At 38.4% G+C, this 14,316-nt stretch overlaps 2 protein-coding genes across 2 annotated transcripts; one reads left to right on the top strand and one right to left on the bottom strand.

Annotated features, from left to right (window-relative positions):
- Nucleotides 1–775: 775 nt before the first annotated feature.
- Nucleotides 776–5,112, top strand: vti1b (vesicle transport through interaction with t-SNAREs 1B). The gene is made up of 6 exons (XM_035673860.1): nucleotides 776–1,030; nucleotides 1,117–1,175; nucleotides 2,001–2,198; nucleotides 2,636–2,809; nucleotides 3,069–3,130; nucleotides 3,602–5,112. Exons 1-6 carry the CDS (start codon nucleotides 934–936, stop codon nucleotides 3,690–3,692), a joined length of 681 nt encoding a protein of 226 aa, XP_035529753.1. The 5' UTR covers nucleotides 776–933; the 3' UTR covers nucleotides 3,693–5,112.
- A 664-nt stretch (nucleotides 5,113–5,776) lies between these two features.
- Nucleotides 5,777–12,196, bottom strand: arg2 (arginase 2). The gene is made up of 8 exons (XM_035673857.1): nucleotides 11,946–12,196; nucleotides 11,784–11,856; nucleotides 8,495–8,669; nucleotides 8,158–8,317; nucleotides 7,423–7,517; nucleotides 7,205–7,309; nucleotides 6,893–7,029; nucleotides 5,777–6,746 (listed from the first exon to the last, which is right to left on the bottom strand). The coding sequence occupies exons 1-8, from the start codon at nucleotides 12,057–12,059 to the stop codon at nucleotides 6,556–6,558; spliced, it is 1,050 nt and encodes a 349-aa protein (XP_035529750.1). The 5' UTR covers nucleotides 12,060–12,196; the 3' UTR covers nucleotides 5,777–6,555.
- Between the last annotated feature and the right edge of the window lie 2,120 nt (nucleotides 12,197–14,316).

The raw sequence follows: 14,316 nt of genomic DNA, 5'->3' as shown, positions 1-14,316 counted from the left end.
ATATATTGTATTATAATGTACATATTTCAGACTCTTAATATTATTTTTTCTCTTTCTCTATATATATTGTTGTTATATATTACAATACTCTTCTTAATATTAGTTCTATTTCTTTAATGTCTTGTGAGTACGTTGAGCAACTGTAACGCAACAAGTATTTCTGAAATAAAAGACAAAAAACATGCTTTTCCTGCCAATAAATATATAATAATATAAATAAATAACATTTATGGACATGGGATTTTTATAATAAAAGAAGATTAATCATGTAGACACGTGTTCTATACATGTAGTTTGTATTATAAGAAATTAAGGAACTATTTCAAGAGAAAAAAATTAAAAAAACCTAATCTGACTTTGTAATGCAAATATTTTTAGGAACATTAAAAACACAAAAAAAACAAGAGCGAGGCCCCAACAACCATAAACAAAACAAATAAATAAACACATAAATATATATAAGGGTAAATAAAACTAGTTTACATTGCAAAAATAAAAATAAATCAAGTAAAAATGAAATGACTACAACTACTTGTAGTGTAGATTGTCGTAACTGTGTCTAAAAACTTCATTTCCCAGAAGGCACCATGAAACCGGAAAGCGGCCTGTGCAGTGCCTGAATAAAATTGCTTTCGGGGTGCTTTTTAAGTCGTTTTCACCGAGATTTCTCAATAATTAATAAGTTGTATTCATATAAGGAATCAAACATGTATTATTTAGTTAAAAAAAATACCGAAACATGGTTGTGTTCTTATTTTTGATCCGGAGTTTGAGGCACTGGATCACGAGGACCATCATGCGGAAAAGTCTCGGGGATCTGATTATAATCAGAGCAACAAAAAACAACAAAACCTACCAGATAAACTTCCAGTTTTAACCGATTTAACGAGAGAAAACAGCCAAGAAAAGCTCAAAAACACACAAAAACACAAAATGTCGTCGGAGGAATTCGAGAAGTTGCACGAAATCTACAGATCGCTGTACGACGAGCTGAAGCTAATGCCGGAGAGAGTCCTCAGAAGTCACGGAGGTAAACAGTTCATGTTGTTGTTGTTGTTTGTTTGTTTACAGTGGAAACACAGTCGCATAGATTCAGGAGGTTGTTTGTGTTCACAGAGGAGAGGAAGAGGCTGGTGAGGACCTTCGATGAGAGGCAGGGGGAGGCTGAGGAAGTGGTGAGCTGCTCTCCTTCTCTATCTGCTTTCTGGGGAATTTATTCTGCTTTTACTCACTAAATGTTCCTTTTTATTTGTTTCATATATTGTCTTTTAAGATTAACTGCTTTGTTTTTGAGCAGTGGGGGGGGGAGTAGCAGTACCTCAGTGTTAAATACTCCATTGTTAAGTTAAAGTCCTGCTTTGATTTATTTATTGAATTAGTAAAAGAACTAAATATTATCACTAATATGCACTAAAATGTCACAAACTAATGCAGCCATATACACATAATAATAAGTTATTGTATATTATATAGATAAAGTTCAATCAGCACCTCTCTGTTCCAGTTTCAGTTTCATTATAATAAAAATTCAGTCATACAAAATGGTGCAGGTGGAGCTAATTTTATTATAATTATAATAATAATAAATTTTATTTATAAGCGCTTTTCTAAATACTCAAAGACACTTCACATAAAAACATAAAAGCAGCAAAGCAACATCAAATAGTAAAACCCTAAAAACTGACACAAATGTCCCATCTTTTATCCTCTAAAATAGATTTTATATGTTAAATTCTGCAAAGTAAATATGAACAATAGCTGTAAAATGATATAATAGAGGAAAAAGTACTACTATATGTTCCCTGTAGTGGAGTAGAAGTATAAAGTAGCATAAAATGGGCCTAAACATTGTACCTTTGTACAGTATTAAAGTAAATGTACCTCCCACTGCTGGTATTGAAGTTAGTTTTGTACATCCACATATAACGTGACCTAATGCTCAGAAGCCTCATCCACTTCTTTATCTGGAACTAACCATTACAATGTTCCTGTCTCTCCAGTTACAAGGAATGGAAGAAGAGCTGCGCGCTGCCCCTTCCTCCCACAAAAATGCTATGAGCACGAAGCTGCGTCTGTACCGACGGGATCTGGGCAAGCTGCAGAGGGACATGAAAAACAACGCTCCTGGCTTTGGTTCTCCTTTCCAGCAAGTGGAGGGAGGTCATCACGGCATCTATTCATCACAAAATCAGCAAAGTGTGAGTGTGGAGCTGTGGACCCTCAATAAATGCTGAATGAGCGAGGTGTCTTCTCATTATGAGGGTTAATAACAGAACCGAAACCCCTTACGTGTCTGTATGGTTGTGCAGTGTTATTATTGTGTGATATATGCAGCTACAAGGGAAGTCCTTAGTATTTCTGCTTTCAGGCTCTTTTGGGGGGTATTTTTTGTTCCTGTTAATAGTGTGACACTCAGCGAAATGATCAGTGTAATTACAAGTACATTTAAAAGCAGGAAATGTCTCAAAAAAGAAAGCACTTTTACTGTGAAATAACCCCAGGAATGTATTCAACTAAACTAACTGATGTCCATCTGAGAATGGCTTTTTTTCTCTTGTAAATGTTTCTTCCATCTTCTGTCACAATTAGTCGAATTAACCCTGGTTCGCTCTGTCATCTTTGCCCACCTGTGCAGACACACGTGCAGTCCCAGAGAGCCTTGCTGCTCCAGGGCACGGATTCCCTGAACAACGCCAGCCAGAGTATTGAACGAAGTCAGCGCATCGCCAGCGAGACGGAGCAGATCGGCACGGATATCATCGAGGAGCTGGGGGAGCAGAGGGAACAGCTGGACCGCACCAGAAACAGAGTGAGCTGCGGATTATTATGTTACTGTTACAGGATGAGCTCCTCGTACTGCATTAGGTTTAATCTGTGAGGGCAGATACACTGTTTTAGATGTTTTTATAGTTATACCTGAAACGTGGTACAGCTCAGGTTTGGGTCAATATGATTATTATTAGTCGGATTATTTTTATTACGTCAATATCGTGAGAAATAAAAACACAATTTATTATTGTTGGGAAATTATTTTGTTTAATGTGTTGCGTCTTTTGTCTATTTTGTAGTTGGTGAATACTGGAGAAAACCTCAGTCGAAGCAGAAAAATTCTTCGTGCTATGGCACGGCGGTAAGTGGTCCCCTAAAGCAGTTTAATTGATTTTGTTCTGTTTTTATTGATACACTAACGTTTTTGATTAATGTGGCGATTATATTCTCAATTTTGAATCTATAAAATATCACAATGTAGTGAAAAATGCCTATTATGATATCCTACATCCCCAGATAAGATCTTCAGTTGACTTTTTTTATTCAAACAACAGTCCAAAACCCAAAGATATTCAGTTAACTGTCATGTATGACAAAGAAATGCATCAAATTGTCACATCTGAGGAAGCTGCAACCAACAAATGTTAGTTCACTCTGAATGTTTAAAATGTCATTTAATTATCTATTTTTTTAATCCACCGAAGTGGTAACAGGTTCTTTGTGCTGTATCTTTCTTAAATGTGATTTTAAAGTAAAAATTTCATGAACTATTTCTGTAAATGCTCGTACAACAATGACCAGAGTCTCTGCTTATTTTTTTATTGTCTTACAGGCTGGTGACGAACAAGTTGCTGTTAGGGGTCATCATTTTAATGGAGTTGGCCATTCTAGGTGCTGTAATTTATCTGAAGTTCTTCCGGTGATCAAACTGTACCATCTGAGAACAGTCTACGCTCTGGATCCAGGGCAAACCTAGACTCTCTACATCTGTCTCAACTGACTATCCAGAAGCAATAATGTTCTTTTTCTGTGAGTGCAAATAAGCACAATGGATCAGTCTTAAAGTGAACCTTTACCAAGAGGGGATTCTGTTCATGGGCCGGCGAAGTTTCATTTGACAAGAAGTTTTTACCTGTTAATGGACCAAACACACAGAAGCTCCATGGACAAACTGTGAACTGAGATTTGCACTGTTTTACCAGGCTGTTAATGCCAATAATGCCCTGATTATCTGGACATGTGGGGGCTGCTACAGACCGCAGAGACGATTCTCTGTAAAGATTTGTTCAAGCATGAGTTCGATCTACTTACTCCCACATGTGCAGGTTCTCTGGTAGGAGACATGTTACTGGTAGACATTTCTCAAATTGGGATACTTTATTATTAGTTATCAAAACAGTTGCAATATAATGCAGCAGTATATGAAATACCACCAGTTTTTTTGTTGTGTTGTCCAGTATCCAAATGGTTGTATTAGGAATAATTTTCCTAATTTTGGATATTCGGACCAGAGGCCAAATTTGTCAGTCAGAGGTGTGAATGTGAAAAATGGATGGGAACTCTTAATACACGCAATGTTCTTAACAGTTAATGATATTGTCTAATCACTGTATGATACAAAAGTCATGTTTGAAATAGGGTTCATTTATGGGCTTATTTGACAGTCTACACATCATTAAAGCTAATCTTTAACCTCAGTTTGGGATGTATCTGATAATTTTCTAGGATGGCAGCCAAACAGGCCAGAGTAAAAAAAAAACATCTGCTGTTGAGTTGACGTCATTGTTACCGGCTGAAGCCCCAGACCGGACCAGGTTAGTGGTGTGTAAACAGCACCTGTTACTACGGAATTAATTCTCAAATAATAGGTGATAAGGTTATTTTTAGTGCTGTGTTTTGTGGCACATCTGCCATAATGTTTTTCTTCCGCGTAGTTATCATGCCTTGGTGTGTGACGCCAAGTACAAAAACATGTTTGGTGACCTTCTTGTGTGGATCGGGTGGAGGGTGGAGGGATAAGATAATGTTTGTTTTGTCTTTTTCTGAAGCGCTGCTTTCAAGCCCCTTAAAAAACTAAACAGCTTTAGGATGTTATATTGGGTAAATACTAAAGTTGTATAACCACATGTAAATTGTGTAATATTTATAAATGCTACTAATCAATCAATTTAACAATGATAACTATATAACAGTTACTACAATACTGAAAACAGTTCATATCAGAGGCCCCACGTCAAAAATATTATATAATCCAGATTATTATTGTTTAAATAATTTTTTAAAATGTAGGTTTGCATTTCTTTTTTGTTAAATATGACGTTAGTAATGGAAATATTTTCAGAATATTGCTCTTTCTTGTAGTACTTGTAGTATGAGATGACAGTACCAGCAATGGCCTCAAGACAATTGGAGTTTGAGACCCCTGGTTTATTTGAAACATTGGCCATTATTTCTTTATCCTCCCAGGCTGAAGTATCTCAACTATTAAATAGATTTTCATGTAATTTTGTACGGATGTTCATGGTCCCCAGAGGTTGAAGCCTAATGACTTTGATGATCCTATTACTTTTCTGCTAGCAGCATCATGAGGTTGACATTTGTGTTTTTTAGTGAAATGTCTCAATAACTATTGGGTGGATTGCCAGGACATTTAGTACACACATTCATGTTCCCCTCAGGATGAATCTTAATTTTTGGGGGGGTCTCAGATTTTTCATCTTGCGGCACCATCGGGTCAAATAATTAGTTTGTCTCTTTGATTTTTTATCATATACATGAAGATTTAGTGAAATTCCCATCAGACTTAGTTTCCTTTGTGCTTAGTGCTAATAAGCAAATCCTAGCATGATAACACACTAAACTAACGTAACCCCTTAGAGCCACTGGCATGTCTGTAGACCATAAAGTCTCGTTAAAATAGTGGATTTCTCATGTAAAAATTAAACTGTTTAGTTCTATAACTTTAGAATAACATGAAACAAACTAAGGAGGAAATAAGACACCTGTACACATGAGCAAAAAATGTAATCACATTTATGGAAGACCAAAATATAAACTCTTTGTTACAAGGACAATAGTCATTTAGTGGCCTCATCAGGTCAAACATAGACCAAGCGTTAGATCAGTTCAAGCAAAATATTTTTGCTAGCATTTGAATCAAAGCCAGATATTCATTTTCAATCCAATTGGTACTGACATTGTCAGTAAATATTATTAACACAGTAATTCTAATACATGTACTGGATCATTGTGAAAATACAAAAAACTACAGAAAATACAGTAACCACAGCTGGTCCAAAGTGCAAACACATCATTACTACTTTTTAGTAACTGGCACAGCCACAAAACGGTTTGGAGAATCCACGTTATACTGTGGACTTCAAACTAAGTCAAACTTGGTTTATCATACCTCTGAGGCAGGTTCATTCTCTTGTAAACCAAACCCACAATAAATATGTGGCAGCTGTGTCGTCTAACACATACTACAAACAGGAGCAACATAAGTTATTATTGCTGTTTAAATGAATGGTATTCCCATCAATAAGTGTAGTGGTTTCTAAATTATGTCGAGGGCTTTCATCTCCGAATTATTAATGTGAACTCTATAACTCCATAAAAGCCCATTAATAGTTTTATAAATCCAAACATAATTTAGCTTTTGTCATTAAACAACACTAAATGGCAAAGAGATGAGAACAAGAACTTCAAAACGTTAGCTATTTGATTCAGTCTTTGTGGAATGCTCAGAGACAATGTTGATAAAGTTCATAGCTTTGCTTCATGCTCTCAGAGGCGGAGCTGCTCTGTGTCCTCCTTCGCGGGAGGAATCTCATCGATGGACGGGTGAGCGCCTTCTCTCGTCTGTCCCAGTGATGACGCGATCACGTCAACCGCTAGAGAGGCTGTGGCCTCCACGGCTTCCTGGTTGGCCCCCAGCACGGGGTTTACTTCTACCAGGTCCATCGCTGACAGCAGACCTGCACATCAACACATCCACAAGTTAAGAACTAACTACTGACAGTAAAAGTCCTTTTAAGGACCCAGAAACAGACAAAATAAGCTTTTAAAGCAGCATTAAGCTGTCTATTGAGGATGTTGCGACCATATTTGTAATGATCTGTACCTGTGTTATGGATTTCCTCTGTGATGTAGATTCCCTCCCTGTAGGTCAAACCTCCGTTCACTGGCGTTCCCGTGGCTGGAGCCAGAGACGGGTCGAATGCATCGATGTCAAAGCTCAAGTGGATCGGTCGCTGTTTTCTGTTCAAAGAGGGGAGAAAGTTAAAGTGTGAATTTAAGGTTCACTTTAACTCGGGCATGAGCAAGACAAAAATAGATTTGAGAAAAAAGTTAAGTATATGAAACCTTAAAAAATATTATATAATCATGTTAAAATGTGTAACAGTAAAAGAATATTAGAATCTGTTCAACATACCTTGCCAGAAGATGGTCAAAAGTGACTTCCATGACCCTTTGGATGCCTAGTCTGTCGATATCCCTCATGGTGAAGTACTGGATACCCAGGTTCTTCAGGATGTGGCTGTGATAAACAACATCCGAAAAATCAGGAACTAATTTCGCAGTGCTTATCTGTTGGAAAGTTACGTTCTTATAATCAGCCACATCTGGAATGTACGTATGGTATGTACTTACTGCTCTCCGGGGTCAACATCCCGCAGGCCAATGTACACCAGGTCGCTCGAGGAGAGGCAGGGCTTCATCCAGGAGAACCCAGGGATATCTGGCATCTGTACAGACAGAGATAATGTTATATGTAATATGTAATCATAAGTCTGAAAGGTGGCTAAAATGTGCTTCTAAACTGACCTGACTGGTTGTTGTAGAACTTGTTTATTGCCAAATATTTAAATATATATGTATTACTGAACGGGCCTACAGCTGAACAGGTGTTTGATGTGATTGTCTGTTTCTATGAGTGTGTTTTTTTGCTCTTGACCTTGATCGGTATTTTAATGAGTATCTGCCAACCAAATCCAACATTTGTGTTTATCTATTTCCTCCTTCGTATTACAGCTGCACAGAAAACTGAGACTGCATTCATATTTCATTAAAATACAGTAACATTAGTCATTAAATCAGTATGTTGAATCTCAAACTGTGTGTATGTATATACTAAATACTGCTAAATGTAACTGAAAGAGACTCAAAATGTTTCCATGTCTATGTTGGAGGGGCCATTATCTCATAATCTGTCCATGTTGCATAGGAGGAAGTTCTGTGTTGCATTACTACTGGTTGTAGTTGAAGTCGATGGAGGTTCCTGGATTACTTCATACACCTTTCTGTAAAGTTTAGTTCCTGCTACAAAGTGCCTGCTGACGTCCTGTTTAAATTTTGTTTTTAGTGAAGCCTAATGTTTCTCCTCACCTTGTCTTGCAGCTCTTTGAGCATGAATGCCACAGGCTGGCCATGGAGGTTTCCTGATGGAGAAGTCATGGGTGTATTTACATCTGCATGAGCATCAACCCAGATGAGACACAGGTCAGGACACTGCTGGGCATGCCCTCCCACTGATCCAATAGCAAGGCTGTAAAAGGAGAACAGCTCTTTAAATATCTGTGCGTGTGTCCTTGCAAGGGTGTTGTAGCGCATAAGGTAAAATGATATACAGTAGGCTCAGGGCGCCTAAATACTGTACTAGTTGCACTGTATGATTTCAGGACAGATGCTCCTCTTCACGTACAGCAAGTTTCTGTGTTCTTACCTGTGATCACCTCCCAGCATGACAAGGGTGTGCCCGGCACCGACAGCTCTGCTCACTGCGCCAGACAGCATCTTATTCGCTGCACCCACATTGCGAGGGAACTTCACATCCATGTAGGGTTCATCCTTCTCAAGGTGGTGGAAGTTAAGGTCGCCAAAGTCGTGGACAGAGTAGTCTGAGGAACACAAAACAAAGCCATCAATTCAAGCCCTTGAGTCACTGTTTTGGTGAGGTTTACAGTGACTACATATTGACACAGACACACTGGCTGTTGCATGAAAGGAACCTGCAATCTTGGTTGTGGACAATCTCTAATCCTTCGGGCATTGCCCCCGTTATCTGCTTTTCAGAAACACTTGTGCTTTGAAGACTGCAGGTGCCATTTTCAGTCTAATAGCCCACATAGTCTACGGCCTGGACAGCATGACTTAACATGCATTTGTCTAGCTTACAGCCTGAGGACGCTGAGTCATTCAGTGCCAGTGGAACATTAGTGACGGAGCACTTTCCACTTGTCCAGTTTCTCCCGGCAGCTCAGGTTTCGCTGCAGTTCACATTATGCTATGTGGCTGCAGAAGTAAAGACCGAAAAATTTCCACTTAGTTTGGGACACGGACTGTGGAGTAAACAAGTGATGTGATCCACCATGTTGGGGGCTCATCTGGCAATGTGAGCCTTGATGGCAGTATAGTGTTACTCTGCTGATCTAAGGGGAACCAATGTGGTTCATTTCCATTCGTAGACAGGACAGGAATAGCCCTTGTCTTGGTGCAATCGTGAGCATCTATTGCAGGACAATTAAAAAAGTCTTTTAAAGAAGCGACGGGCTGCGACGTCCGCTTCTGTTTACTGTGAAATGCAAGATTACAGCTGCTACTGTAAGTGTGCTGTTTACTTAAGTTAAATCACAAAGAGAACTGGTCTGATTATATGTGCGATTCTCCCCTGAGAGAGTTTTTGTCGTGAGAAGATTTCAAGATGATATGGTATTTAGTTCAGGTGGGGTTTGGTTTCATGTGGCTCAGCTACAGCTGTTTTTTTTCACTGCTGCCAAACTGACATCAGGCCACCAGGACGATGACTCTTCTCCAACTCCGTGCCTTCAGCTTCAAAAGACTGAGGACATTTTTCAAACCTTTAATTTTAAAAGGGTTTATTTATTTATTTATTACTTATTTTGTATGAAACCATGTAATTGCAGGCTATAGTAATGTTCTTGTAATGTAATATTTTTTTGGCTCCACTTCTGGGATATCTAATATACTATATATACACACTAGTATAGTATTAGTAGTATAGAATATATACTAAGGTAAAAATTATGATAGGTTTATTTTTTATATTTATAGTACTTTCAGAATAGAACACTTGAAACATGTTTGTAATTCTGTTAACTGTAATCTGGACCAAGATTAAATATCTAGAACATATAACTGTTAATACACTCAAACATATTAGGTGGGTGCCATAAGCTGCACAATAATAAATGTATACAGTTCAGATAACTGCATGCATTAATAACTGTGTTCCTGCTGTCACAATAACAGAATACAGAATATCAGTTGCAGAAGATAAAATGATGTCCCAACAGTAGAAATAGGATGGGGAGGGTGTGCCTGTTGCACAACATCTGATGTTTACAGCTGATGAGCAGATGAATGAGACCAGACAGCTGGGATTACCTGGCAAATGCTGTAACTCTCTGTTTAATTGGCTACAACACAGGCACATGATGTCCTTAACTGTCTACACTGTCCATTGTGTGAAGACTTTACATGAAGCTGCCATTATCACTGACAATTCTATTTATCCACCCCAATAGTCTGTGTGACACTCTATTGAATGTATTTATAGCAACCTTATCATACATATGGTAGCTAAATTGTAATCTCCTGTGGAGTCAACAGACACTTCTGGCTTAACACCCCCTCTGAGCCATTCGGTACATAGTGACCTGCAGATAGGTATTTTTCCTTTTATTATTGTATAAAAATAATATTTTTGTAAAATAATCCTGCCTACAGTATACCACTAGGTGTTTTTTTTTTGTATTGTTTTCAAGGATTCAAGGTTAGTTTATTGTCATTTACAGCACAGGGATGTATAATGGAAATGAGATTGTAGTTCCCTTTATACTACTCATAAAACAATTTTAAAGAATTATTAATAAGTCATAAAAATAACTTTGGGCTAACTTGTAGGCTAATTTTTTTTATTAACTTAAATGATTACCATCACGATACAAATAATTGGTTAAAGCCCTCATTACCTTATTGTACCCACGGGTATTTTGGATCTGCTGTGGCTCCATATTAATCTTCAGTGTCCTTCAGTAGAGACTTTATCTGTCTATCTGTCTTTATCTGTCTGCACTTCACACTGAACACAGTACATGTTCAAATCTGCTACAGCAGGATGTATTCCCATTATCCCTGTGGCTCATTCCTCTATTATTAGGTAAATCTCCTTTGTTTCCATTGCATGTGGGTGAATGCAAACTCATTGACCTGGGCGTTAAAATAAAAACGGGATTCTTTCCGCCTGAAGCTGTCCTTTTTCAGCTTCAAAGCAGCACTCCCTTCCCTTCTACCGGAGGCGGAGAAACCCGACATACAAAAGAGTTGTTACAGTGGGGTGAGTCTGTCTGCAGTGACGCCAGAGAGCAAATAAAATGAGCCATCCGTTTCCTGCAGCCTTCCGAGCATGTGCCGGGGACAAGAATGACTAAACCATGTGCTTACCCGCTTTAGAAATCACCCTGTGTCCTCTAATGTGTGTGTGGTGTTTCACAGAGGGACCCTGGGGTACTTTATGGAGGGTTTTATTTATTTTTTACCCTTGTATGGTATCGCTTTAGTACGGTCGTTGCCTTTTCCCGCGGAGGAGCTCTATCATGAGTTTGTAGTCGCCATTATTTTAATTTCATTTCATCATTTATTTAAAATGTGCCTTTTGATTTTATTCCATCAAGCTCCTCAAAACAATACATGTAATTTATCCTATTTAAATACATCCCATTATATGATCTATTACTGTACCCTATAATTTATCCCGGAAAGGATTTTTTTTTTTTAACCCGGACTAAAGTAGAGATGACTCTGTTCTCTGAGGTCTGTGTGCCGGTATAACCTCTCCCAGGCTACATGCGAATGTTTATATTTAAGGTGTCCCGGTGATGTAACTGGTTTAAATCTGTCTGAATGCTGGGTGCAGGTTACACCCATCCACTGTTACATAACACAGCAGCACCGGCTGGCTCCATTATCACAGCCCGTCTCCCCTCACCTACCCAACCCGGAGAGCCTCTCGATGAGCCCCGCATCCCTGATGACTTTAGGTCCGTGCTCCACGCCTCTCCTTTTCTGTCACAGGGGACAAACAGACATTAAGTTAAGTTCAGATGTCTGGGTTTAAAATAAAAGTCCAGTTTGCTTTCCCCCCCCTCCCTTACCTGTCCTCTTGAAAACGGAGCTCCCAGCACAGCCACAGACTGAGCTCTGCTTTGCTGGGAAGTGTGACTCAGCTGAGTTCTGAGAAGACGGAATAAAGGTCCCCTCAAAGCCATTGTTTCTTCTTTCTTTTTAAAAATAAAATCCCGAATGGACCCAAATCTAGCGGACACAAGTGGCCGAGAGAAAGTCTGATGAAAGCCCTGTGAGATGTTGCCCTGGTGGATGCTGAATGTGGCCGCGTTGGTGCAAGAGGCCGGTCTTATGTTCCCCTAAAGCTGCTTAATATTCATGAGCTGCTGACTGTGAGCGCCAGGGCATCGATGGTAGAAATGAGCACAACCCTAATTTATTCACAGACAGGATGGGAAGGAGCCGGTTGCGCTCAGTGGTTGCGTCTTAGAAACTTTTATTACTGGAAGTACATGTATAGCGTCTGACGTCAGCGCGGATGACACACCTTCGGGTTGGCCAATAGGAAGTGGCGAAATAAGTGGGTTCGCTCAGTGGGCGTGGCCTGCGAGCTCATATAGGCCAAGTGTTTTTTGTTGTTGTGAAGCGTTAAACTGCAGTGTTATCTGGGCTAGGTGGAAATTTCCAGAGACGCAGCCAAGCGGGGCAGATAGGCTTGTTTACATTGGAGCATTTGGCCTGGATGTTTGTCCACACGTGTCCAAAAAGATCCGACCAAAACATATCGGTTTTCAGGTCAAGAACTATCATCTTTTCATATATTATCTAGGGGACTCTATTCTAGGGTCCCTGTCAGTGGCGACAGAGGCATTATTATTATTATTATTATTATTATTATTATTATTATTATTATAGTTTTTCCTATTATACCACAATGTAACAACAGGCTATATTTTACTTACTTTAAGTTAAAGTTTAAAATCTTAATTTAAAGTACTAAAGTGAATCAGCAAATGCACTTAAATAATCAAAAGTTAAAGAGGCTGCTGGTTATGTAGAAAAAAAAATCATATTTTATACACTATTATATTATTATTATTAATGATGTATAAAGTGAATGTAAGTAGGAGGTTACTGTTTATCTGGTCGAGGAAGAGCTAATTTGAACTACTTTAGAAACAGCTGGGGTTTTTTTGTCTGTAATCTTAATCTGCAAAGTGACTTCTCACTATAGCTGTAAACATAGAATGGAAACACCCATTAAATATACTTTATGACATTTCGCCACTGCCAAATTCAGTGTCTGTTAGCTGTGATAGGAAATGATAATAATAAAAAGACATATTCATCTTATTTCTGTATATAAAGTCTTACTCCTGGTTTGGTTTTATTCTCTTATTAAACAATAATGTTCTTGCAAACACAAACAGTAACAGCAACAAAATATAAAAACGCAGATACAATGTAAAAAACAAAAGCACACAGATTTCTTTATATATATGCAAAGACTAAACTAACAAACAAACAAATAATTTAACATAAGTAAATAGATTTTACCACAGTTGTGAATCTATTCTTTGTTATTCTCATTTCTCGTTGGACTTCTAGAACAGTTGTTGCTGAGTGTCTTTCTCCTTACATAATCAGCCTGTTCGGGCACACTGGTGGATGAACCATTGGCAGTATATGTATGAACACGTTGGGAGGGCGCGCTCGCTGCAGAATAAAGAAAAGCTTTTGGCGCCACCAAGTGTTTGAAATGCAGAATACAGAGAATTTAATATCGTTAAAAGGACTACAAGTGTCCCCGATTAAAGCCTGTAAGGCATCACTTTTAGCCTGGATGGGGACAAATCTCATCATCCTACGATTTTAGTCCAACTAAGGTCCTACAGATTTCTATTTATAGGGAGGTTGCAGTCTGGGAATAACCCTTTAAGGTACGCACCATGAAAAAAGCAAAGGAAAAATTATTTCTTTGCATTTTTTATTCAATTATGATAACAATAACAACAATCAATAGTTTTTTTTAAATTAGACCCTACAGTATTTTAGATACAGTCCTCTACCAAACGGTTGAGACGTCTGTTCATAATAAAAGAACAACAAAAAGTCATATTAAGTGCAATTTCTTGACCAATAAAAAATCTGATGGCTGCTATTGATGGCTCCAAACACATCAAGTGTGTTTCAGGTTTTTTTTCTTTTTAATGTCAGTGGGAGAAAAAGAAAACCTCCACTAAGCTTTACAGACACTGTCATGAATATGGTCAGACTACAATAAACCACTGTGCAGTAAGGTCTTCTTTGTAGAGTTTTAAAGACGATATAAAACAAATACAACAAATATTTTTGGTGGTCATGCAACAGCACAAATGGTTTTTGACCTGTTGTGCAACTGCACTAATGATTTTGGTCAGGGGTGCAACAGCAGCGGTGCAACAGCACTTATTTTGCCTT

Source organism: Morone saxatilis, unplaced genomic scaffold (assembly GCF_004916995.1).
Source record: "Morone saxatilis isolate NCDOM2014 unplaced genomic scaffold, NCSU_SB_2.0 Contig3, whole genome shotgun sequence".
In the NCBI taxonomy this organism is placed as follows: domain Eukaryota; kingdom Metazoa; phylum Chordata; class Actinopteri; family Moronidae; genus Morone; species Morone saxatilis.
This window is presented reverse-complemented; position numbering and strand designations above follow the sequence as displayed.